Source organism: Chlorocebus sabaeus, chromosome 1 (genome assembly GCF_047675955.1).
Source record: "Chlorocebus sabaeus isolate Y175 chromosome 1, mChlSab1.0.hap1, whole genome shotgun sequence".
Taxonomy (NCBI): domain Eukaryota; kingdom Metazoa; phylum Chordata; class Mammalia; order Primates; family Cercopithecidae; genus Chlorocebus; species Chlorocebus sabaeus.
In genome coordinates, this window is record NC_132904.1 from 13907597 (window position 1) to 13933969 (window position 26373).

At 39.5% G+C, this 26373-nt stretch overlaps 1 protein-coding gene across 1 annotated transcript in view; it reads left to right on the forward strand.

The window, feature by feature from the left end:
- The window catches only part of PATL1 (PAT1 homolog 1, processing body mRNA decay factor), a 33290-nt gene that overhangs the window by 2258 nt on the left and 4659 nt on the right, over positions 1-26373 (forward strand). Inside the window, exons 3-16 of the mRNA XM_037999270.2 lie at positions 7529-7746; positions 8053-8133; positions 9264-9458; positions 10391-10492; positions 10956-11045; positions 11256-11473; positions 12832-12921; positions 13884-14064; positions 14315-14438; positions 15252-15349; positions 16074-16133; positions 17519-17667; positions 19549-19708; positions 24690-24845. Of these exons, the coding sequence (XP_037855198.2) occupies positions 7529-7746; positions 8053-8133; positions 9264-9458; positions 10391-10492; positions 10956-11045; positions 11256-11473; positions 12832-12921; positions 13884-14064; positions 14315-14438; positions 15252-15349; positions 16074-16133; positions 17519-17667; positions 19549-19708; positions 24690-24845 (1922 nt within the window). The remainder of the gene's footprint in view (positions 1-7528; positions 7747-8052; positions 8134-9263; positions 9459-10390; positions 10493-10955; positions 11046-11255; positions 11474-12831; positions 12922-13883; positions 14065-14314; positions 14439-15251; positions 15350-16073; positions 16134-17518; positions 17668-19548; positions 19709-24689; positions 24846-26373) is intronic.

The following is a 26373-nucleotide window of genomic DNA, read 5'->3' on the forward strand; positions in this document are numbered from 1 at the left end:
TCACTAACTTGGCAAGATATTCTTCTATTCCTCATCTTAGTCAGAATGTTTCATTCTTCACTGGAAACAGCACCTATCCTGATCCTCTGAGTATCTTTTTGCCTCACCTATAAAATCAGGTATTCTGTAAGCCTTTCCCCTTCCAGCTATATGATCTATGGCTACAGGTTGCCCCTATGAGGGATTCAAATGTTTAGAGAAGTAAACATTTAAGAGAGATTTAAAGTAATCCTAAATGAGAGGAATTTTTATTTGTATGACATATAACTTAAGGAAAACTAGTGTACTAGTAGAAAAGTATGTGGGTGTATGTGTTTTAAAATTTAGTCTATCACTAGTATATTATATAACTTTGCAACTTATAGTATCTTCAACAAAATGTAAAGCTTTTTATACCAAGAATTTTGGGGGTCAAGAAAGGTCTCATAAGTTAGAAAAGTATGCACAGATGAAATTTTGTCCATCCCTGGATATAGATACATATTTTTTATTTATTTATTTATTCTTTTTTGAGATGGAGTCTTGCTCTGTCACCCAGAGTGGAGTGCAGTGGCATGATCTCAGCTCACTGCAACCTCCGCCTCCCGGGTTCAAGCAATTCTCTTGCCTCAGGCTCCCGAGTACCTGGGATTATAGGCACCTGTCACCACACCTGGCTAATTTTTGTATTTTTAGTAGAGACGGAGTTTCACCATGTCGGCCAGGCAGGTCTCCAACCCCTGACCTCGTGATCCACCTGCCTCGGCCTCCCAAAGTGCTGGGATTACAGGCCTGACCACCGCGCCCGGCCTGTAGATACATATTTTAAGAGTTGGGATAAGTTTAAAACCTAAAGAGCCAAACTAAGCTTACAGACCACAGAGTTATAAATACCGAGATGGAAAATTTAGGAAGCAAGCTTATAACGTTCGAGAACACATGTTACTTAGAACAGGTGTAGAACAAGTGGAGTAATAAGTTAAAATTTAAACTTTTAAACTATATACACATACATATACCTATACATATACATTTGATTTGAGACACAGTCTTGCTCTGTCACCTAGACAAGTGCAGTAGCATGATGTTGGCTCGCTGCAGCCTCTGCCTCCCCAGTTCAAGCAGTTCTCCTGCCTCAGCCTTCCAAGTAGCTGAGAATACAGGCGCCCGGCTAATTTTTGTATTTTTTAGTAGAGACAGGGTTTCTCCATTTTTGGCCATGGTGGTCATGAACTCCTGACCTCAGGTGATCCCTCCTCAGCCTCCCAAAGTGCTGGAATTACAGGTGTGAGCCACCGTGCCTGGCCAAAACTATATATTTTTAAGCAAATGAATAGGTAAGAGTCAATGCAGATATGTTTGCTTAGACTTGGTGCTAGAAAGCAGCAATAACAGTGTTTATGTTCAAATGTATAAATATGTATGATTCTTTGGAGTCGCAACACTTCTGTCTGCAACAAATGCTCCAAGTTAAGTCATAAGGAAGAAGAGAAAATTTAGCAATAGTTGGTAATCCCAAGATGTTGAATATCAAAAACAAATAAGAGACCTTAAAGTATTATAATGGTCACTGGTTTTGCAGCTTAGACTGAATTGAATAAACTGGCAAAAATGAAGGTGTTTTAATATTGTCAGTTATTTGTAAAATTCAGTAGAGAACTAAAACTTTGTTATGATTAGAAGCAGCAAGAAAAGTGTCGAAAGTGGAAGCTAGACTCATGATGGAAGGGAATCAAAGACCTTTTGGATTATAGGCATGGGTTGGCAGATGAGATTGTCCAGGAGGATAACTTGATCCAAGATGCTATTATCTCTCTCCATGGACATCACAGGCAAAGAGATGTAGAGTGGAGTTACAAAAGCAGGAAACTGATGTGAATTGCAAATTATATTTGGAAGGTAGTTTAGTGATGATCAGTAGAACACAATAAGCTATTTGTGGTAGCTCAAGCCCACAGCTTTCAGCACTTTGGGAGGTCAAGGCAGGAGGATCACTTGAGGCCAGGAGTTCAAGACCATCCTGGGCAACATAGTGAGACTCTTTCTCTACAAAATTTTTTTTGAAAAATATCCAGGCATGCTGGTATGTGCCACTTAGGAGGCTGAGGATCCCTTGAGCCCAAGAGTTCAGGGCTGCATCAGCTATGGCGGTGCCACTACATTCCAGCCTGGGTAACAGAGCGAGACCTTGTCTCTAAAAAGTTAATTATCAAATAATTTAAAAATAGAATACCATAGAAGCTACCAACACGTGCTTGTTTCTAGAACTCTTTTTCTATTAAAATACTGTACTGAATGTTAACCATTTTTTCAATAAGTTCCTCAGTATTAAAATGAATTAGCTAGAATTGATTTATAGACACTAAAATGAGGCAGCATTGACTTCCAGAGTGCTATGGACAGTCTTTTTTTCCTGAGTTTCTATTTTTTCTCATAAGATGGGAATAATATTGCCTTAAAAGGATGTTAGAGTGTCCAGAACTGTATTTTATATGACGGGGAAGAAGGAAAGTGCACATGTGCTGAAAAAGCCATTAGGTTTACACAGTAAAAGAACAGGTAGTACAAAGTAAAGGCAATGAAATGGCATATGATTAACCCACTTTGTACCTTAGGGCCAAAGGGTGATTAGAAGGACTTTTTGCCCAAGAAAGTTTATAATGGAGAAAAGATTTCCAAAGGTGAGCCCTTTCCCTTGAGAGTGTAATGTACTTGAATTGTAAGATCTTAATTCTTCATAACAGCTTGGTGTAAATACTATAAAAGGAAAATTGTTTTCCAAGTCAACCTGTGACTTCTTTGATACTCGTCTGCAGGTTGATACAAAGCTGGTATAGAGAGTTTAAATCTAGAGGTGAAATGTCAGACCTTGACATTTGTTCTGATTTTATGATTTTTAATTCATATAGTGGGCATCTTGAATAATACCTGCTAGTACAGTGGACATTTTAGGTCATTGGCTACAAATGGTCACCTTTCTTTAAGAAACTAGTCACTCTCTTCTGCATGAAAAAATGTTTGCATCATCTAAGAGCAATAAATAGTGTTGCAGTAATCCCAACTCCTTCTCTAAAAATAAAAGCTTACACTTAGCATGGTGCTTATTATGACTGGGCAGCATTCTAAATGTTTTACATATATTGTTAATCCTCACAGCAACTTTGTGAGATAGGTACTGTTATTATCCTCATTTTAACAAATGAGGAAGAGTGACGGGTTAAGTAACCATAAATATAATTACTGTAAAGTACTAGTTATGTTAAATAGTTTTTGGGGACTTTGGAAATATCCTGCCTCTACTTGGAAGGAATCACCCTCCTTCCTACCTCTCTTTTATTGATAGCTACTATAGTCTTTAGAGATAAAGATTGCCTTGAAATTAAATCACTTCTTCCTTTTTATTTTGTTTTCATTCAAAACTATACCTGAGACAGGCTTCAGGGGTTGTTATTACAAGTATAAGTTAGGCCGGGCGCGGTGGCTCAAGCCTGTAATCCCAGCACTTTGGGAGGCCGAGACGGGCGGATCACGAGGTCAGGAGATCGAGACCATCCTGGCTAATACGGTGAAACCCCATCTCTACTAAAAAAATACAAAAAACTAGCCGGGCGAGGTGGCGGGCGCCTGTAGTCCCAGCTACTCGGGAGGCTGAGGCAGGAGAATGGCGTGAACCCAGGAGGCAGAGCTTGCAGTGAGCCGAGATCCGGCCACTGCACTCCAGCCTGGGCGACAGAGCAAGACTCCGTCTCAAAAAAAAAAAAAAAAAAAAAAACAAGTATAAATTTATAGAAGCAGCCAGAAATTCAGTAACACACATCAGGGTATAGGTTAGTTCATTATTACAGATAGTCTCTTTCCCTTCATTTCTCTGTTACTCTTTTGCCTACCTTTTATCATTTTGACCAATAATGGACTCAGGTCAAGCACTGGCATATCTAAGTAACTATATTTTTAGGTCATTTGAAAAAGATACAGGTGAAGTATTCTTTTGCAGTAAGGGCATAAGATCTCTAAAATACTACTTCAGATAATTTTTTACAAGAGTAAGAAAAATCTAAAATGATGATGATAGTATTTTATGGCATAGATTCCTTTGCTTACGTGTGTGGAAATGTAACATTCAATTCACCAGAGATCTATTCTCACAGAATATGGCAACTTAACCAATATTTTAAAAATATTATTATTAAGGGGAAGTAGATTATCCATATTTGATAGGATTTGGTAAAGTTAGAAAGCATGAATATGGGAAGTAGTGACAGACAAGCATGCAAATTAGAACTCTACTGCATTAGAACAAATCCACTAACAAATTAACTTCTTAAATTTGGGAAATAAATGTTTTTACAAATCCCTCAATTCAAGATGATAGATTCCCACTCTCGTGACATTGCTAAGTTAGTAAAGTTACAAAAAAACAATTTATCCTGTCTCAGCTTACTATTCCTTACCAAGGATGACACAAATATGAATGTCACATTTGGTTTTTAATTACATTCTTCTTTAAATATTTTCTTTCAGATGATTAGTCGTTTAAATTAATACTGTAATTTTCATTTAAAGTGGATTTTTCCATTTTTTGGAGCACATCAGGATAGACTTATCAGAGACCATCATCATAAAATAGCTACCTTAAATTCTTTTTTGTAAGATGACAATTTAGGAGAAGAGTGTCACCTGACTAGCCACTCAGGTAAGAGGAATCTGTTGGGTAGGCAAAAAATACCACATAATTATAAAGAAGACCCAGGTCCCGGAGGCTTAGGTAAGGGTATTTTTATAGCTTTTGCCCGCAGCCTTTATCCTAGTGATGGCAAAGTGATCCTCAACTTAAGGAATCCCTTACCACAACGAATACACTCAAATCTACCACAGTGCCCCCAAACTAGGCAGTGGGTCCTATGATACCAAAATTATATATTTGAAAGTCCCACTTCCGTCACTCTGTGGATCACTAGTATTATGTGATACCTTGTTGTATGATAAAAAAATACATATAGCAAATTTTAACTGTTAATATAATCTGATTCTAAAAGGAAGTTAGTCTATTTAAAGTCACATAAAATGTTAAGATATGTATGATGTTCATTACAGTATTAATTATTATATTGGAAAATTGTAAATAATCCAAATATTTACCAGTAGGGGATAAATTACATTATAGTTTAGCAATAAAATATAATCTTATGTAGGTATTAAAAAGAATGAGATAATATCAGTAGTTATGCCTGTGTGCATGCATGAAAAGATGTCCAAGACATATTGCTTAAGTAAAAAGAAACAAGTTAACTGTATAAACTTAACACAACTTAAAACTATTTAAAACTTAACACAGCTGTGGAATTATGGGGAACTTTCACTTAAGTGACATGTGTTTGAATTTTTTAAACATGTATTTTCTTTGAAAGCAGAAAAGAGAAAGTCCTGTTTCTGTGTTATGACCTGTTATCCCTGTCTGTTGAATTATATAAAACATGTAACTAAAAAAGAATACCATATAACATGTACAAAATAATACTTTTTGTGGATTAGAAAGTAGTGCATATTGAGATGAGGTAAAGGAAGAAATAAAATGAAAGGATTATTTAGGAGTAGGAATGAGGAGGAAGAAGTTTCGCATTTGAATACCTGAAAAGAAAGGCCGGTTGCAGTGGCTCACGCCTGTGATCCCAGCTCTTTGGAAGGCTGTTGCGGGTGGATTGCTTGAGCCCAGGAGCTCAAGACCAGTCGGGGCAACATGGGGAAACCCTGACTCTACAAAAAATACAAAAATTAGCCTAGCGTGGTGGTACAAACCTGTAGTTCCAGTTACTTGGGAGGCTGAGGTTGGGGGATCACCTGAGCCCGGGAGGTCGAGACCACAGTGAGCCAGATCACGCCATTGCACTCCAACCTGGGCGACAGTGAGACCCTGTCTCAAAAAATAGAAATAAAAAAGAATACTAAAAGAAGCAAAACTGTGAGTACAGCTTTCATGATGGAAGCAGAATGGAATAAGATTGGAGAGAACTGGAGTGAAATGTGATGGAAGTAAGGTCTAGCTCCACAGCAGCTGATAGAGGGTTCTGAAGATTGTCATCTGTGCTGTAATGGGATTCAAAAACAGAAAAAATGATGCCAATATACCAAATGCAAAAATAACCTTAGTGTCAGTGCTACAGACTTTATAGTAGTGTGCAGTAATAGCAGACATAGTTAAAATAAAAAAGAAAATGCCTCTTCCTCTTCCCCAGCCTGTTTTCAGCACAGCAACCAGAGTGATTCTTTTAAAAGTTAAGCCAAATGAAAATTTTCATTGGCATAGTGGCCCAGAATGAGCCCCCTCCTCATGACTTTTTGACCTCATTTTCGTTTACCCTCCCCACCCTGCTCCTTCCATTCCAAACACAGTCCTCCTTGCTGTTTCTCAAAACCGTCAATCTCTCACCTTAAGGCCTTTCTTTATACTGACTGTCCCTCTGCCCGGAACCGTCTTCTCCCAGATACCCAAATTGCTAACCCTCTTACTCTTCAGAATCTTTGCTCAAATGTCATCTTCTCAATGAGGCCTACCTCTGACCATCTATTTAAATTTTCAATCTGCCTTTCTTCCTTTTTATTCCTATAGCAATTTCATCTTCTGGTATAGTATCTAATTATTATGCTTATTGTCTCTCTCTCTCTTTCCTGCTTGCATGAAAGTGTTACAAAGGCGGAATCTCTGTCTTTTTGTACACCAGTGTATCCCATGCATCTAAAACAGGGCTTGTCACATAATAGATGCTTACCAAATATTTATTGAATGGGACAAATGGATTCAAAAGCATGTAAAAAATGTGGCACTTATAATCTAAAAGAAAGTTGTGTGCTAATGCTATGAGTTTTAACTTCCCTTTAAAGTTTTTGCTTGAAATGTCATAGAATCTCAAAACCAACTAGTAGTACTATACATATCTATCACCAGTTTAGGAAACAGTTTCAGAATATAGTTTGGACATTATTGATGTTTTAAGCTATTAATTCACATTTTTGAATTTTATTCCTGGTATAATGTTATTTGCTTTTAATAGTAAAAAGCATGCTTTATATGTCCCTTAGTTTAAACCTTATATCCTGTTTCTAAGTGGAAACTTAACTTTCTGCCTATCTTCTGGAATTATTCATTTGGTTAACAGAATTGTGTAGGCCGGGCGTGGTGGCTCATGCTTGTAATCCCAGCACTTTGGGAGGCTGAGTTGGGTGAGGTGAGTGGATCATTTGAGGTCAGGAGTTCGAGATCAGCCTGGCCAACATGGTGAAACCCCACCTCTACTAAAAATACAGAAATTAGCCAGGTGTGGTGGCGGGTGCCTGTAGTCCCAGCTACTCCAGCTACTCGGGAGGCTGAGGCAGAGAATCGCTTGAACCCGGGAGGTGGAGGTTGCAGTGAGCTGAGATCACGCCACTGCACTGCAGCCTGGGCGACAGAGTGAGACTCTGTCTTAAAAAATAAATAAATAACAGAATAATTGTGTAAAACTTTTTAGTACCACTATGAACTATTTCTTACATCAACTGTGTCATCTTATAGATGATGATTGGCAGGAAGCACATGAGCGCCTGGCTGAATTGGAAGAAAAGCTACCAGTGGCAGTTAATGAACAAACAGGCAATGGAGAGAGAGATGAAATGGACTTGTTGGGTGACCATGAGGAGAATCTGGCAGAAAGGCTCAGTAAGATGGTGATTGAAAATGAACTAGAAGATCCAGCTATCATGAGGGCAGTGCAGACCAGGCCAGTTTTACAAGTAAGTAAGTTACTCTGATTTGAGAACTATAGCAGACTAAAAATTAAAGTGAAGTATTGAACTTTGCCGTTTTATTTTATCTGTTCTAATGAAAGATTTACATATGCCAGAGAGAATTGATAATATATTTCCTGATGATAGCAGTTCTAGAGATAAAGTTGGGGAATAATGTATATTCTGGAGCCCCATAATTTCTTATTCTAAAGCAGCTTGAGGCTCTTTTGGAACCTTGCTCCCCAACAGCAGATAAGTCACCCAGAGAGTATACATTTCAGACTTTGTGTGTATGTTTTCCTTTTTTGTTAGCCCCAACCAGGAAGCCTGAATTCCAGTATCTGGGATGGATCTGAAGTTCTGAGGCGAATCCGAGGACCACTGCTTGCTCAGGTATTAAATACTTTCTCTTTATATAAAATTTCTAATATCCAAAAATTTTAAGTGGGTTCCTGTTGTCATCCTTTCCTTACTGAAGGGATTTATGGGTCTTTCATTTGCTAGAATTATGTCAACTACTGCATCCAGCACTTAGCTATGCCTTTCTTTAGCCTCCAGGGTAAAGGTTGCAAGGGAGCCATTGGAATTTAAATTTGTTAGTGTATGATTATGATTCGAATCACTTAAAAAGTCTTTTCTGAGCCAGGCGTGGTGGCTCACGCATGTAATCCCATCACTTTGAGAGGCTGATGCGGGCGGATCACTTGAGGTGAGGAGTTCGAGACCAGCCTGGCCAACATGGTGAAACCCCATCTCTACTAAAAATACAAAAATTAACCTGGTGTGGTGGTGGATGCCTGTAATCCCAGCTACTTAGGAGGCTGAGGCAGGATAATCACTTGAACCTGGCAAGTGGAAGTTGTAGTAAGGCAAGATCGCGCCACTGCACTCCAGCCTGGGCAACAGAGTGAGACTCCATCTCAAAAAAAAAAAAAGTCACTTCTATGCAAAACTGTAGGGACAGAGAAGTCATCAGTGTTTACTAGTGGTTGGGCATGACAGGAGGAGTTAACCGCAAAGGAACAATACAGTGGAATTTGTGGGGAGCGATACAGCTGTTCTTGCTCGCTCTCTTTTTTTTTTTTGAGACCAAGTCTTGCTGTGTCAACCAGGCTGGAGTGCACTGGTACAGTCATAGCTCTCTCTGTAACCTTGAACTCCTGGGCTCAAGTGATCCTCCCACCTCGGCCTCTTGAGCAGCTGAGACTACAGGCACATGCCACCATGCCTGGCTAAGTTTTTTTATTTTTGTACAAATGAAGTCTCGCTGTGTTACCCAGGCTAGTCTCAAACTCCTGGCTTCAAGTGATCCTCCCACCTCAGCCTCCCAAAGCACTGGGATTTCAGGCATGAGCCACTTACTTACCAAACTCAGAGAACCATATACCAAAAAGTAAATTTTACTATATGTGAATTAAAAATAAAGTTTAAAAATTTCTTAAGGTGTTTTTGGCATCTGTAGAGATTACTAAAACGTATCAAGTTAGTTAATTTCTATTTTATTTTACCACTTCCTCAATTAGGAAATGCCTACAGTGTCTGTATTAGAATATGCCTTGCCTCAGAGGCCCCCCCAGGGTCCAGAAGATGATCGGGACCTTTCTGAACGTGCATTACCAAGGCGGTCAACTTCACCTATCATTGGCAGTCCTCCTGTTAGAGCTGTCCCCATAGGCACCCCACCTAAACAGATGGCTGTACCCAGCTTCACCCAACAGGTACCTCTCATTAACAAGCACACAGCCCAGGATATTGGGAATCTGGGCAAAATTATTTGGAAAATTGGTGATGTTGGGTGGAGGGTGGAAATTTTGGGTAGGCATTAGATTAGAAAGAAAAATAGCTAGTCAGAGGATAAATTAGTACAAATAAGAGACACATTCCCTGATACCCTTTGCTGCTGCTATTGCTGCTGCCTTTTAATTGGGGGAGAAAAAATGGTAGTTAGCCACATTTAGCACATATATCCTTTTTAAAGTGTTTTGCTGGCTGCCCAAAACATTGTCAGAGAGATAACTGAAAGCTGGGGGGAGTGGGAACACACAGCATTGTCCACATCCCTTTTTACCTTTAAGATATCCCTGCTTTCCCTAGAGCCTGTGCAGTCCTGTTCCATAGACTTTCCTCCACCTGAAACCAGCAGCTGAAAAGGAAGGCCAATTTGGAAGGTATGGGGGGAGGGTGGTGTTGGTATGGCCTAGTTAGGCTCAACATCCTATGAAATGGTGGAGTCACAATGTTATCACAAAAGTGCTGAGCATGGCGGCCATATCACAGGGGCTTCAGAATAGGACTTAGTTAATCCTCCAGCTTTCTTATCATTCCTTCTCCCTCAGTGCTACCAAAATATATCCTCTTGGAGAGAATTTGCAAGTCAGAATATCTGCTGGTATCTCCCTCAGACAGCATGGAAGGGTGGGGATAACTGGAGAATTAGCTAAATCTTCCTCAGTTAATGCTGACACTGTACTTGATTTGTGAGAGAAAGTGGCCCAAGGTTCTGTATTTGAACCTGTAGCCATAGCAATTTGCTTAGAAGTAGGGCTTTGCATTGAGTTCTGTGTCTCTACCAGTACTTAAGGGGAGGGAGTGTAGGTGGAAGAAAAACTGATTTCATTGAGTGTAGTTGTATATATGTTTGTCCTGATAGATTCTGTGTCCGAAGCCTGTCCATGTTCGGCCCCCAATGCCACCTCGTTATCCTGCTCCCTATGGTGAGAGGATGTCTCCAAACCAGCTCTGCAGTGTCCCGGTATGTCACTTTAAGCCTAACAAAAATGTGCAGTATGTATTTTCTGATCGCTATTTGTATGATCACTGCCAGTATTTAGATTTGCTGACATCTCCTAAATATACCTATTTTTTATAATCTCCTTACTTAAATTTCTGGATCTAATTGTCCCCAGGTCAGAGGACAGTTGTTTCTTACATCAACTCTTTTCTTATCTTTAAAAATCTAAACTGATTGTGATCATCTGGTTCCTACCGTTTCAGTCCCACATTCTACTGCTTTCTTTTTCATGTCACATGGTCATGGTGTTTTTGTAATTCCTAGCGTTACTCTTTTTTTATATTCCAGAACTTGACTCTGTAATTTGAGAGTTATTATACCCAAGTTTATACTGCATTTCTGCTGAGTTTCCTTATTATTATATTGATGTACCCCCTGTTTTATAGCATATTCTTTTTTCTTTTTTTTTTTTTTTTTATCTTAGAACTCTTCCCTCCTGGGTCACCCTTTTCCTCCTAGTGTTCCTCCTGTTCTCAGCCCCCTCCAGAGAGCACAGCTTCTTGGAGGAGCACAGGTAAGCCTGTGATTAACCCTACTCATAAAGAACTCTCCTACTTTCCTAAAGTTCATTAGATGGTAGCCCCCTTTTTGCTGTTAATCACTACTCTTATTTTTGCCTTTACTTTTTCAAACAAAGTTATTGATGGAAACAGTATTCACCTTTCTGTAGACAAAAGCAAAGGGACTTGCTAATTGTCTAAATCCAAGATCTTTCTCTTTGTAGCTACAGCCTGGACGGATGTCTCCCAGCCAGTTTGCACGGGTGCCTGGATTTGTTGGTAGTCCACTTGCTGCCATGAATCCCAAGTTGCTACAAGGGCGAGTTGGGCAGATGCTTCCCCCAGCACCAGGCTTCCGTGCCTTCTTTAGTGCTCCACCCTCTGCTACACCACCTCCACAGCAGCACCCTCCTGGTCCAGGACCCCACCTGCAAAACCTAAGGTATACAAAATCAATGCCACTATTTATTAATTATCAGCCAAGTCTCTTGATTGTGGATGTGTAGTTTTATAAGTCTCTTGATATTTGCTAACTAATAAATTTTAAGATGTTATTGGATCCTCAGGTTGACAAACATGGAAATGTTTGACAATCTCCAGGCTTTCTTGTGAATCACATTTTTCTCACATTACCAGAAGGTATGGAATAGAGCGACAGATGCTGAAAAGTCAGCTAATCTTCACACTAGCTAAGTTGTTTGCTTTTATCCTCTGGTTTTATAACAAAAGGGGTTCAAGTTCCTGTTTCGGTGAAGTTGTGTTTTATTACATATCGTATTGTGGCAGTCAGGATTTTCAAGAGACACCCGAGAACCAGTAGAGGAAAGAGAGCAAGAATGTTCATGTGAGCGAGTTTTATTTTAAGAAATCGGCTCATGTGATTGTAGAGACTGACAAGTTCGAAATCTGTAAGACAGACCAGCAGGCAAGAAACAGTTTTTAAAAGCTCAAGTTGCAGTCTTGAGTTTGAAATAAGTATAGCAGGTCAGCAGTCAAGACACTCAAGCAGGATTTCTGTGTTCCACTCTTGAGGCAGAATTCCTTCTTCTGGGAAACTTTAGTTTGTTATAAATGTTAATCACATCTTTACCCTCACAGCAACATCTAAGCAGTGTTTGACCAAATAACAGGGTACTAAGGCCTAGTCATATTAACTATCACACATATATCTTTAATGATATTCCCACATAGTTGAAACTGAGTATGTTAAACCTACTTAGAGACTTCTGTTAAACAGTTAAAAGCAAAAAGAAAAAGAATTATACTGCTTTACTCCTAATTCACTCAGATTTCATGATCACCCTTTTAGAACTTGGTCTTTGTGGAAGATATGTAAAAATATGACTCTCTTTTGCTTCTAAAAGGTCTCCTTAGAATAGACTTTTTTATTTTTTTATTTTTTTGAGACAGAGTCTCACTCTGCCTCCCAGGCTGGAGTGCAGTGACCCACACGATATCGGCTCACTGCAAACTCTGCCTCCTAGGCTCAAGCGATTCTACTGCCTCAGCCTTCCAAGTAGCTGGAACTGCAGGCGCCTGCTACCACACCCAGCTAATTTTTGTATTTTTAATAAAGACAGGGTTTCACCATGTTGGCCAGGCTGGTCTCGAGCTCCTGACCTCAAGTGTTCCACCCGCCTTGGCTTCCCAAAGTGCTGGGATTACACACTGTACCCAGCCCGAATAGACTTGTAGTCCCTTAAGTTAACCTGTATGAAGTTATCCTGTACTGACAACATTCTTTAAAATTTCAAATCATCAGGATGACCAAACTGAGAACCTCTGTTCCATTTTTCTTAGATCTCAGGCCCCAGTGTTTCGACCAGACACAACTCACCTTCATCCACAGCACCGTCGACTCTTGTATCAGAGACAGCAACAGAATAGAAAGTAAGTACTCATCCAACTCCTTTATAGCTTCTTAATTCAGCTTTTAATTTTGACAGTGTAACAACATGCTATTTAGTTGTTTGTGTTTTTTTTGTAAGTTTACTTCATATCCATAAACCTGAATGTATTATCAACATGTAAATATGGAAAGCATAATATTGAGTAAAGAAGCAAGGAACGGAATTACATGTACCATTTATGTAAAACTAAAAGGCACACAGAGTAATACTGTGTAATATTTAAACACAGACACACAAGTAATAAACGTACAAAAACATTTCAGGGAGGATACATACCAAGGCATGATAGTGGTTCCTCTATGAAGGAAGAGAAGCTGGAAACTGGGTCTAGAGGGGTACAGCAGGGCCTCTGTCAGTGTAACACTGTGTTATTTTAATATTACTTTAAAATATTTGAAGCAAATTCAACCAAATACATTTTTTTCTATTAGGTCTAGGTGATGGGTAAATGGATATTTATTATAGTATTTGCTGGGCTTTTTCTCTGAATTTGAAATATTTCGTGATTTTTAATGAGTTTAAAATATTTATGTAGACTTCAGATCTAAATCGCCTGTGTCAAAATCCCTTAGTCCACCACTAGATGTATGGCTTTGGACAAGTTACTTGATCTCTCTTTGGCGTTGGTTTGTTGTCTTAAGTGGGGAAGAGAAAACTACCTACCTCACAGAGTTATTCTAGAGCTTATACAAAAGTCCATAGGTGAATATGCTTAGCATATGGAAAGGTACTCAGATCTTAGTTTTATTTCTTGATTATTTATTACATAGCTCTTTCCTCTTAAATTCTATTAAAACTTAGTTCTTTTTCACTCCCCTTTTAAGAAAAGCAAGGGGAATCTTTAAAAAAAAAAAAAAAAAAAAACTGGCCTCATTTATTCCTCTGTGTTAAAAAGCGTAATTAATTTGCCCACTTGGAGTGAATGTGGTGTATGTTTTTCAGTCAACATCGGAATCTCAATGGTGCAGGAGATAGAGGAAGTCACCGGAGCAGTCATCAAGATCATCTCCGAAAGGATCCATATGCCAATCTCATGTTGCAGCGGGAAAAGGATTGGGTCTCCAAAATCCAGATGATGCAACTGCAAAGCACTGATCCCTACCTGGATGATTTTTATTACCAGGTAAATACTCTGTGCTAGTTTTGAGGATAATAGTTTGGTCCCCTACACTGGTAAGGGTATTCATTTAAATATTGGTACAATTAAATATTTGTAAAATTTTCTTTTGAGATACTTAGCCTCTTGCACTACTCACTATCAGTACGTTTCTAGAACTGAACTTGTGTTACTGTCACTGGCATAAATTATTTGATGGTAAACAACAGTCGTGTTCTGTGCTTATGTTACAACCGAAATCATCCTCTCATGGTAGAATTACTTTGAAAAACTGGAGAAACTGTCAGCTGCTGAAGAAATACAAGGTGATGGCCCTAAGAAGGAGCGCACCAAGCTTATCACCCCTCAGGTGGCCAAACTGGAGCACGCCTATAAGCCAGGTAAGGTCCTCATAAGAAAAATGCCCATAATAAAAGAAATTTGAGAAGCCGCTGATTAAATATAGACAAGTGTCTATGTGGAAGGATATGTAAAGACATTTCAAAGTGATTTTAAAGTACCATTGTCCTTAATAAATGCAAAACTCAGCCTTTATTCCAGCCTGGACTGAACGCTTTGACATGTGCCTTTTCAGGTCCTTTTCTACTTGAGATTTCATGATTTTTTAAATGTATTCTAATTTTCAGTACCCCTAAAATAAGGGGGAAATACTTTAGATTTTTATTGTGATAATTATTGTAACAAAAAAAGAGAGAAAGGATAGATTTTGATAAGGGGTTGCTTTAAATAATACATTGACCTTTTTTTTTTTTTTTTTTTTTTTGAGAAAGAGCCTTACTCTGTTGCCCAGGCTGGAGTGCATTAGTCCCATCTCAGCTCACTGCAACCTCCACCTCCTGGGCTCAAGCGACTCTCATGTCTCACCCTCCTGAGTAGCTGGGATTACAGGCGTGTGCCACGACATCCAGCTAATTTTTGTACTTTTAGTAGAGACGGGGTTTCGCCATGTTGGCCGGGCTGGTCTCGGACTCCTGGCCTCAAGTGACCCACCCACCTCGGCCTCCCAAAGTGCTGGGATAATAGGGGTGAGTTACCACGCCCGGCCTAAATAACACATTGACTTTTGCAGTAAGTTATTAGACTATGAGTAAGGTACAGAGGAAAGTAAAAATCTTACTTGAACACTGCCTGCCTGCATTGCTGACTTTTTATTTTGTTAGTTTTTTTTTTTTTTTTTTTTTTTGTCTTTGCAGTGCAATTTGAGGGCTCTTTGGGAAAGCTTACTGTTTCTAGTGTGAATAATCCCCGAAAAATGATTGATGCTGTTGTGACATCTCGGAGTGAGGATGATGTAAGTGTCAACACAATTGTCTGTTTAAGAACATCTGATTTGTGACCATTTCTTTTGGGGTCACCATGGAATGAGATCAGGCATGGTAGAGTTGTTTGTAGTCTAACCTGGGACCTCCTACCTTGTCATGCGTTCTAGTTTTCCACAGATGTGCTGCAATATTAACACCTTCATTTCTAAGGCAGCCAGGCGGGGACTAGGGTGGCAGGAGTCTTTGGACTGAGTAGCTCTGGCTGCAAACACCATGTGTTTACTCCAGTTTGATGTTTTAAAAAATTATCATTTTCTATGTGTTTTAAGATTTTCAGAAAGGATCAGAAAAAATAATTATGGGGTACGAGGCTTAGTACCTGGGTGATGAAAGAATTTGTACAACCCCCATAACACAAGTTTACGTATGTAACAAACACATGTACCCTATAACCTGCACATGTACCCTTGAACGTAAAATTAAAGTTTAAAAATAAAAAACAAGAGTTTCATATTTCATATGATTTCCTTATCCTCTACTAAGATTACCCTTTGCCTATCTATGAATGCAATTTAATAGTTTGTGGGTTAAGTCAACTTTGACCTTTGTTCATACTAGGGTTGTTTTAGATTAACTTTCAGAGACTCAATTATCTTCTTAAAGTACTGTCACAAATGAACCTACAGATGCACACTTGGTAAATTATTTTGACAAAGGTAAAGAATTTGCATTGAATAGTCTTCTCTTTTTTAGGAGACAAAAGAAAAACAAGTTCGAGACAAGAGGAGAAAAACCCTTGTGATAATTGAGAAAGTAAGTTTAGAATTTGTTGCTGTAGTTAGTTTCAAATATGGAGCTGTCACATGTATGTATACACTAGAACTGAAACAGTGAGCAGTCAATCAGTGCTCTTTGGTTTGAATTCATGAATATATTCTTGGTGAGTGACTGTTGTGTGCCAGATAACTCTGGAAAGGATTATGGTATGTTTCACCTATTGGCATCATAGAAAGAACACTGCAGTTAAAGTTGGAAGTGTACTGGGTTTTTGGCCAAGCTTATTCAGTTAATAGCTGAGTGTCTTTGGGCAAGTCACCTCTCTAAGCCTGATAAAATGGGAATAGAAATTACATTGTCCTACCTATGGATTAATGTAGTTCACAGATATTTACTGGGCACTATTCTGGGTGCTGAGGAAACTAATGGATATTAATAGTTGATTTGTAAAATGTAAACACCACATTGTAAGGCCATACACCATAGTGGTTAAAAGCATGGACTCTAGAACCAAGCTGCAAATCATGTCTTTTCCATTTCTGAGTCTGTAACTTAAGGCACGTTATTTAACCTTTCTACGCTCAGTTTCTTTATCTGTAAAAATGGAGATGATAGTAGTAGTTTTCTCTTTGGATTGCCTTTTTTTTTTTTTTTTTTTTTTGAGACAGAGTCTCACTCTGTCGCCCAGGCTGGAGTGCAGTGGTGTGATCTCGGCTCACTGCAACCACCACCTCCTGGGTTCAAGCGATTCTCCTGCCTTAGTCTCTTAAGTAGTTGGGATTACAGGTGCAGGCTACCTCACCCGACTAATTTTTTGTATTTTTAGTAGAGATGGGGTTTTACCATGTTGGCCACTGTGGTCAAGGAAAGTGTAATTATTTTACTATCTTTTTTTTTTTTTTGAGACAGAGTTTCACTCTTGTTGCCCAGGCTGAAGTGCAATGGTGAGATCTTGGCTCACCACAGCCTCTGCCTACGGGGTTCAAGTAATTGTCCTGCCTCAGCCACCCGCATAGCTGGGATTATAGGCATTTGCCACTACGCCCGGCTAATTTTGTATTTTTAGTAGAGACGGGGTTTCTCCATGTTGTTCAGGCTGATCTTGAACTCCCGACCTCAGGTGATCCGCCCGTCTCGGCCTCCCAAAGTGCTGGGATTACAGGCATGAGCCACCGTGCCCGGACTATTTTAATATCTTTGCCTGGTAGAATGGAGGTCAGAGAGAGACAAAGAATGGTGGTTTGAGGAACTTTTTAAGTTATTTCATATGGTTTTCCACATTAAAAAAAAAATCTCAGTCTTTCTATAATAAGTTTGTATTCTTTTGTCTTTTTCTAGTAGTCAGTCCTAAACAGTGAAATTGTTTAACTAATACTCTGGTTCTGACCCAGCATGCTGTGGCCTGCTTTTGTCTCCCTTAGACCTACAGCTTACTCCTTGATGTGGAGGACTATGAAAGACGTTATCTCCTATGTCTAGAAGAAGAGCGACCTGCCCTAATGGATGAGAGAAAGCACAAAATTTGTAGCATGTATGACAACTTGAGGGGGAAATTGCCTGGACAAGAGAGGTAAGCATTATGCACTTTGAGGAAAACATTAAACTAACTGGACTCCTTCCTCTGTCATAACTGGACTTCATACATTTCTGCCTCTTAGGCACACTTCCCTACCATCTCTGTAAGCTCAGAATCTATCCTTTTAGCCTAACTCAAATGCCACTTTATTTAAAATATGAATTATCTTTTCCAGTGAGGAAAGAAAAAAAACCTCTTTATCCTGAATTTATTCATTCAACAAATACATAGTCAATATCTGCCAGGGACAGTGCTAGGGGCTAGAGATATAGTGGATAACATTATTGGGTTTTTGTTTTTGTGCTTACAGATTGTACCTGATTTATGATTACTAGCATGTTTAACCTTGTAATCTTTATTATTACTAAGATCAGATATACAAACATTTATACTTCCTGGGATTTCCACAAAATATTTATTTATTTATTTATTTATTTTTTTTTTTATTTTTTTGAGACGGAGTCTTGCTCTGTCGCCCAGGCTGGAGTGCAGTGGCCAGATCTCAGCTCACTGCAAGCTCCGCCTCCCGGGTTTACACCATTCTCCTGCCTCAGCCTCCCGAGTAGCTAGGACTACAGGCGCCCGCCACATCGCCCGGCTAGTTTTTTTGTATCTTTTAGTAGAGACGGGGTTTCACCGTATTAACCAGAATAGTCTCGATCTCCTGACCTCGTGATCCGCCCGTCTCGGCCTCCCAAAGTGCTGGGATTACAGGCTTGAGCCACCATGCCCGGCCTCCACAAAATATTTATATCCTGTCGAAACCATTCAGTCTTCCAATGAGGAATCCCTCTCCTACCCCATTATCTGCAAAAGAATCTTGCTCATGTTAAATGTTCTGTAAATCCTAAATACTTATTTGATATATTCAAGAGAACTACAACTTCTAATAACTCCCTTTCCTTTTACCCGTTCAAGAGAATCGCTGATCCTTCTAAGCCAGGACATACACAAAACCAAACATAAGAATAAGCACTTCCTTTTCAACACACCTTGTCTGGAGTTAGGCTGACAGGGAACTGGTTGAATAAATGGTTTATCCATAGATGGGAATGTTATCTAGCCATTAAAATGTATGTGGTTGAAATATATTTATTGACATAGAAATAAGTTGTTGAGTGAAAAAAGTCAAGGTACAAAACCATATGCATTCTATGAGCCCATTGTTTTATGAAAGAAAAAAATATGTAATACAAAGCAAAATGTTGTTTAAAATGGTAACACTAATTAACTCTGAGTTGATGAATGTTTTTCTTTTCTTTTTTTTTTTTAAAGCTATTGCTCTGTTAACCTATGTTATTTGTATGGTTACTTAAAAGTTAAGAGAGGGAGGCCAAGCACTTTGGGACCCTGAGGGGGTGGATCACTTGAGGTCAGGAGTTCGGAGACCAGCCTGGCCAACATGGTGAAACTCTGTCTCTAGAAAAATACAAAAATCAGCTGGTCATGGTGGCGGGCATCTATTGTCCCAGCTGCTTGGGAGGCTGAGGCAGGAGAATCACCTGAATCCAAGAGGTGGAGGCTGCAGTGAGCCAAGACAGCGCCACTGCACTCCAGCCTGGGTAACAAAGCGAGACGTCTCAAAAAAAAAAAAAAGAGAGAAAAAAGAAAAGAAAAAAAGTTAAGGAAATTAGTGCATACAGTTGGCCAAGTTTTTTTTTAACCATATAATTTGTGAAATGATGATTTTCTACATTTGTAAAACCTGAAAATTTACTTTTTATTTGGTTGAGATTTGGAGAAGTAATTCCTACTAATTTATTTTATTGTAGAAAATGAATACAGTATATTCATTCAGTAACATCTAAGAGGGAAAAAATGAGGGTTTCTTAATTGTTCTTGCTGACCTAAGTTGGCATTTTTCTTCCGTTGCAGGCCTAGTGATGACCACTTTGTACAGATCATGTGTATCCGAAAAGGGAAGAGAATGGTTGCCCGTATTCTTCCTTTCCTCTCCACAGAGCAAGCAGCTGACATTCTCATGACAACAGCCAGGAACCTCCCTTTCCTTATCAAGAAGGATGCACAAGATGAGGTGACTATGCAAGATGGGACATCTTGCCTTTGAGTCTTTATAACTGATAAGATTTCTAGAATGCAAACTTATTTTCCTCTCCTCTTCCCTTTTGTATTTTTGTCTAATCTTTGGCCTTGTGATTTGATTATTTAAAACAAAACCTTTAGTATTTCAGGCCTATATTTTTAATCCCATATTTGGTCAAACAGACTACGTTTCTAAACATGAGAAAAACAACAATTCCCTCTTACTTGACATAGTTGTGAAGATGTGGTCTGTATCAGAATTACTTGTGTAGATAAGTCAGTTCCACCCCAAACTGCTGAATCAGAATTTACAGAAGGATTAGGGTTTTTGTATCTTAGTCTCCAACTGAATCTGATGTTCACTGAAGTTTGAAAACTTTTAGTCTTGGTTACTTTGCTAGATATAAAGTATCATTTGTTATCAGTAGCTTAATATTAGCCTGTAGACTTAGTTAAATGGTATCCCACAGCAGTTGAGCTAGTCCCCTTTTGGTTTCTTTTTTTTTTTTTTTTTTTTGAGACAGAGTTTTGCTCTGTCACACAGGCAGGAGTGCAATGGTGTCATCTTGGCTCACTGCAACCTCTGTGTCCCAGGCTCAGGTGATTCTCCCACCTCCTGAGTAGCTGGGACTACAGGCATGCGCCACCATGCTCGGCTAATTTTTTTACCTTTTGTAGAGACGGGGTTTTGCCACGTTGCCCAGACTGGTCTCAAACTCCTGGACTCATGCAATCCTCTTGCCTTGGCCTCCCAAAGTGCTAGGATTACAGGCTTGAGCCACTGCGTCCAACCCGAGCCAGCCCTTTAAATAATTTTTATCATGATCTAAACTGGGCTGGAATTTTAACATGGTTATCACATGTGCAAGTTAATTCTTGGTTAGAGTTTTTCTCTCCTTATCCTTGTCATAGCACACCTGAAAGATGAGCAAAATTTAGAATAGCCTTAAGAAGTTCAAAATAAGAAATTGATAAAAGTAGGACAAAGGATGAATATTAGTGCAAGATTCAGAGTAGTAAAATATGTGAGAGTGAACCTGTTATAGACTACAAGTTCAGTAATAACCTTCTAAGTAATGAGTCCCCAGAAAACACAGAACACCAGAATTCCTTCTAAATGGTATGCTACAGAAGGGAAACTATTTCTTCGTAGATCCTTGAAATGTTAGCATCTGCAGAAGAAATGAAAGAGAAGTTTAGGTCTCATTGAAAGCAGTGAAGTGGGTTGGGTCAAGTATATATTTAAAAGATTTGGCTGGGCACAGCGGCTTATACCTATAATCCCAACACTTTGGGAGGCTGAGGCAAGTGGATCACTTGAGGCCAAGAGTTCAAGACCAGCCTGGGGCAACATAGTGAAAACCTGTCTCTACTAAAACTAGAGAAAAAAAACAAAACAAAACAAAAACTGAGCCGGACACAGTAGTGTATGCCTATGGTCCCAGCTACTCAAAAAAAAAAAAAAAAAAAAAAAGATTCCACAAATGAAAAATGAGTTGAGGAAAAGTTCCAGTATTTGAGGTTTATCCTAGAAAATAGAAGACCAGACTAAAAGAGTAACAGCTACCTTAGAGCATGTAAATTGTACGCACTGTAATGGGCACTTGTAATCCCACCAGAGCTCTTCTGTGGAAACAAGTTTGGGAGATATTTGCTGAATACTTCTATGTGCCAGGCACTATTTTACCTCCTAGAAATACAGCACCTAGTTCTAGGTGCTAAAAGATAAGAGTACAAAAATGCCTGCTTTTGTAGAGCTTACCTGCTAGGGAGGAAAGTTTGGCTAAATACCAAGGCTGATTTTTACCTGTATGTTTTAAGGAGTAATAAACCATCTCTCTAAATACCATTTTCTTGAAGTAATAGCTGGTTCTAGGTCTGAATCATGAAATGTACAAGATATCCTGGAATATGTCGTGCCAGAAAGCAAAGAAGTTAATAGATTACTAGGGTCCTGTCTAAAGGACGCACAAACTAATTTCAAGGGACTCACATTGGTCCAAAGTGGAATAATTTTCATCAGAAAGAACAATTACAGCAGTAGATTGAAATATATCAAATATGTTTAATGAGTTAATAATGTTTAAGCATATATTGATCTCCTTTGGAGACTACTAGACCATCAACACACTATTCAGAAAACTGGTAAATAAAGGAAAAGAAAAGCATTTATCCTGCCTTTCTTTTACAACCAAATGTCATGGTAATCAGACAGTTGATAATACAAAGTTCTTCTTTGTAGAAGAATTTTCGCTAATACAAAAGAAATGATAAAATTAGAAAATAACTGTTTTCACAAACCTCAATGGAAAAGCAGTCAATCTAGACAGTGCTCATTACTGGCTGCTAAAAGCATTAGGTAAAAAGTGGATGGGGAACTTTACAGTGGTTGGAGCAGCCTGGCAACACGTGAACCCACTGATGAACTCTTAATACCTCCAAGAGTGGGACAACCAAGCACTGTGCTTTTTAAAAAAAAAAAAAAAAAAAAAGGCCGGGCGCGGTGGCTCAAGCCTGTAATCCCAGCACTTTGGGAGGCCGAGACGGGCAGATCACGAGGTCAGGAGATCGAGACCATCCTGGCTAACACAGTGAAACCCCGTCTCTACTAAAAAATACAAAAAACTAGCTGGGCGAGGTAGCAGGCGCCTGTAGTCCCAGCTACTCGGGAGGCTGAGGCAGGAGAATGGCGTAAACCCGGGAGGCGGAGTTTGCAGTGAGCTGAGATCTGGCCACTGCACTCCAGCCTGGGCGACAGAGTGAGACTCCGTCTCAAAAAAAAAAAAAAAAAAAAAAGGAAACAGAGTCTTCCTATGTTGCCAGGCTTGTCTCAAGCTCCTGGGCTCAATCAATCTTCCCATCTCTGCTTCCTAAAATGCAGGGATTACGGGCATGAGCCGCCATACCTAGCTCTTCTTGACATAATGCAATGGAAAGCACACAAGTTCTATCCATGACGTTTTCTCACATGTCCCTCCCACGCCCTACTGAACCTGAATCAAACAAACCTGTTATTCTAACTATCTGTTTAGGAGGGAAACAAAGGATAGCAGAACCTGCTAAGTGATACTGCCAACATGCAGTTTGCCAAATTCAAGCTACAGAACAAATGACCCAGTTTCTTTAACAGTTAAATAACAAGAGAAAAGGGCCAGTGGCAGAGGACCTGTTAGAGAGATTTTAAAAACCTTACCAGGCAAATGCAATGTGTGGATCTTGTTTGAACCATAATTAGCACAATAATGGTTCTAATACAAAGTTCAGCTGCTAAAAGACATTTTTAAAGGCATTTGGGGGAATTTGAATTTGGAACAGACACTAGATGATATTTTAGAATTATTTCCTGAGAAATGTTCTATGAAAAAAAAATTATTGTTTATTTTGTTAGGTATGATATTGTGAGAGATTTTGTTAGAAATACAAACTGATGTATTTTGGGATGAAATGATATACAGGAGGAATATGGATTTAATAAGATTGGCAAAATGTTGATAATTTGGTTGTTGACGTTGAAATTGGGTGGTGAGTACATCAATGTCATTATGCTGCTGTTTGTATTTTCGTGTATGTTTTAAAATGACCATAATAAAAGCTTTTTTTATTTATAGTAGTAGACCACAAAAAATATTTTACTCCCCATTTGCGGGTGCCATTTAAAGTAAACCAGCCATCACTTTATACCGTGGGCATTGATTGTCTGGAAGCACTCTTGATTTCCTTTGTTGTGTAACCTAGTTATTTATATTAATAGTTCTGTATTTTAACTTTCCAGTTGGCTACATGACAAAAGAAATAAATGGCTGGAAGACTGGAATTCAACAGCCTTGGCTTCTGGCTCTAGCTGCTGGCTGTGTAACTCGAAACACTGAGTTTCTCATCACTTTATTGATTCTCTAAAAATCTATAAAAATTGGCTAATTATTTCTCTTCTTCCTCATTGAGCTTTTATAAGAATAAGAGAAAATACAATTAAATCTGAAAACACTTCTTTTTTTTTTGAGACGGAGTCTTGCTCTGTTGCCCAGGCTGGAGGGCAGTGGCACAATCTTGGCTCACTGCAAGCTCCGCCTCCCAGGTTCACGCCATTCTCCTGCCTCAGCCTCCCGTGTAGCTGGGACTACAGGCGCCCGCCACCGCACCCGGCTAACTTTTTTGTATTTTTAGTAGAGACAGGGTTTCACCATGTTAGCCAGGATGGTCTCGATCTCCTAACCTCGTGATCCTCCCGTCTCGGCCTCCCAAAGTGCTGGGATTACAGGCTTGAGCCACCGCGCCCGGCCACTGAAAACACTTCTTTTGAGACAGGGTGGGTCTCACCCTGTCACCCAAGCTGGAATGTGGTGGTGCATTCATAGTTCAATGTAACCTTGAACTCCTAGACTCAAGCAAACCTACCACCTCAGCCTACTGAGTAGCTGGGGACTACAGGTGAAATTTTTTTATTTGTTGTAGAGATGAGGTCTCACTACATTGTCCAGACTAGTCTTGAACTCCTGGCCTGAAGTGCTCTTCTGCTTGGCCTTTAACCTATCTTAAGAGTGCTTCTCACAGTATATTGAAATTGCCAGTTAACCCATATCTCCTCCGCTGTACTTTAGATCGATCCCTGAGGTTCTATGTCCTGTTTGCCATTTGTTTTTAGCCCATGGGGCCTGGCACAGTGTAAGCATTTAAAAATATTTATGGAATGAGGTAAAATATTGATGTTTTAGCATAACTCTCGGTATGTATTTGCGAGTGATTTTTTTTTACACCCTTGGTTCACACAAGTCGTGGTGTTTTCAATGCAAATTGAGATGAAAAAGTTCTCAGTAGATAGCTTAGAATTAATTGTTAAGACTGTAGTCATATCTGCCAGACTTGTGCCTTAAGTGGTTGAATATGCAAATGAGCATCCTTCCATCCATGCCCCTGATGGAGGGTAACTGAAGTAACACATGCCAGGATATAATGTTTTTATTTATTTTTTGTAGGTGCTGCCATGCTTACTGAGTCCCTTCTCTCTCCTCCTCTATCATCTTCCATCAGTGACTATCACCAGCCTTTTGCAACAGCTAATGAACCTACCTCAAAGTGCAGCTACACCAGCACCCTCCAATCCTCACCTCACTGCTGTGCTCCAGAACAAGGTGATCTTGCCCTCTTCAGTCCTTGAACTTTTGAAGTGTCTTAATTTGCATTATAGATTAAAATAATGGCTGCTGTATCTCTAGCAACTTGTGAAAAAGGCTTCTTTCAGTCAAGAGTTACATTAAGCTCCTAGTAACAGAGGCTAGAAATAACAGTGGTTTTAACAAAATAGGATTTTATGTGTCTGGTGTGAAATAAATTTGATTTAGTAGCTCCACAGTCATCAGGGATCTAGGCTTTTTCACTTTTTTTCCTCTGCCATTCTTAGCAGTGGCTTCCATGTTCATTATTCCTCATGGTCCAAGATGGCTGTGGAATTCAAGATTCAGCTTTACATCAAGAAGGACGGATGGATTTTGGAGGGCAAAAAGGTGTGGACCAACTGCCCATCTTCCTTATTGAGACTTTTTCCAGGAGTTCTAACCAAAAACTTCTACTTACTGTTAATAGCCAGGACATTGTCACATGGCCACACCTAAGTGCAGGGAAGGCTAGAAAATACCTTCTAGTTTATGCCATTGTCATGACACATAAGAGTTCTGATAATGGGTAGGAAGGCGTATTAGGTAGGCATTTAGCAGTCTCTGTCATAGTAGAATCATCCATTTCATACTTTATTTGCATCAGGTTAAAGATTCAGAGATTCCTAGGAGAAGCATTATATGAAGTGAAGAATATGAATTTTTAGTCCTTGCCTGCTACTGTCTAGCTTTGTGACCTTGGACAGATGATACCACATTGCTGAATCAGTTTCCTGGTCTATAAGATGGAGGTGATGATTATACTTCATAGAGTTGTCCTGGTACTTAAATGAGATAACAGTTGTAAGTGCTTCAATATAATACCTGGTACATAGTAGTTACTCATTAAGGGCCATTCTATGTATAGTAGAGATGAAAAAGTGGTCTCAAGGCCTCTTGCTCCTTTGCACCTGAAAACCTGCCAAAGCATGACACTAAAGGGTGGTATATCAGAGGCAGAAGAAGTGACAGTGCCTCCGGGGACATTAGATGGGGTTCTGGAGTGATCAAGAATGTGCCTTTCTGTTATTTGGTCTCTTAGTTTTAATTTTAGTAAAGGCAGTAGTAGTTTTTTTCTGAGAATAACATGAAAAGGGATTTTTTTTTTTTTTAAATCAGGGTCTGCTCTGTCACCCAGGCCAGAGTGCAGTGGCAAGATCTTGACTCACTGCAACCTCTGCCTCCTGGGCTCAAGCCATCTTCGCGCCTCAGCCTTCCAAGTAGATGGAACTACAGGCACGTGCCACCACGCCCAACTAATTTTGTGTATTTTTTGTAGAGGTGGGGTTTCGCCATGTTGCCCAGGCTGGTCTCTATCCGCCTTCCTCGGCCTCCCAAAGTGTTGGGATTACAGGCAGGAGCTACTGTAACTGGCCATGAAGGGAAATTTTGTAGAAAAGCGAGGTTACCTATCCTCTGTGAGTGAGCTTAGAAAGTTGGGATGGAATCCCACAGTACTGCCAGCCTTCCTTTTATGATCCATTTATAGCTATGAGTCATATATTTA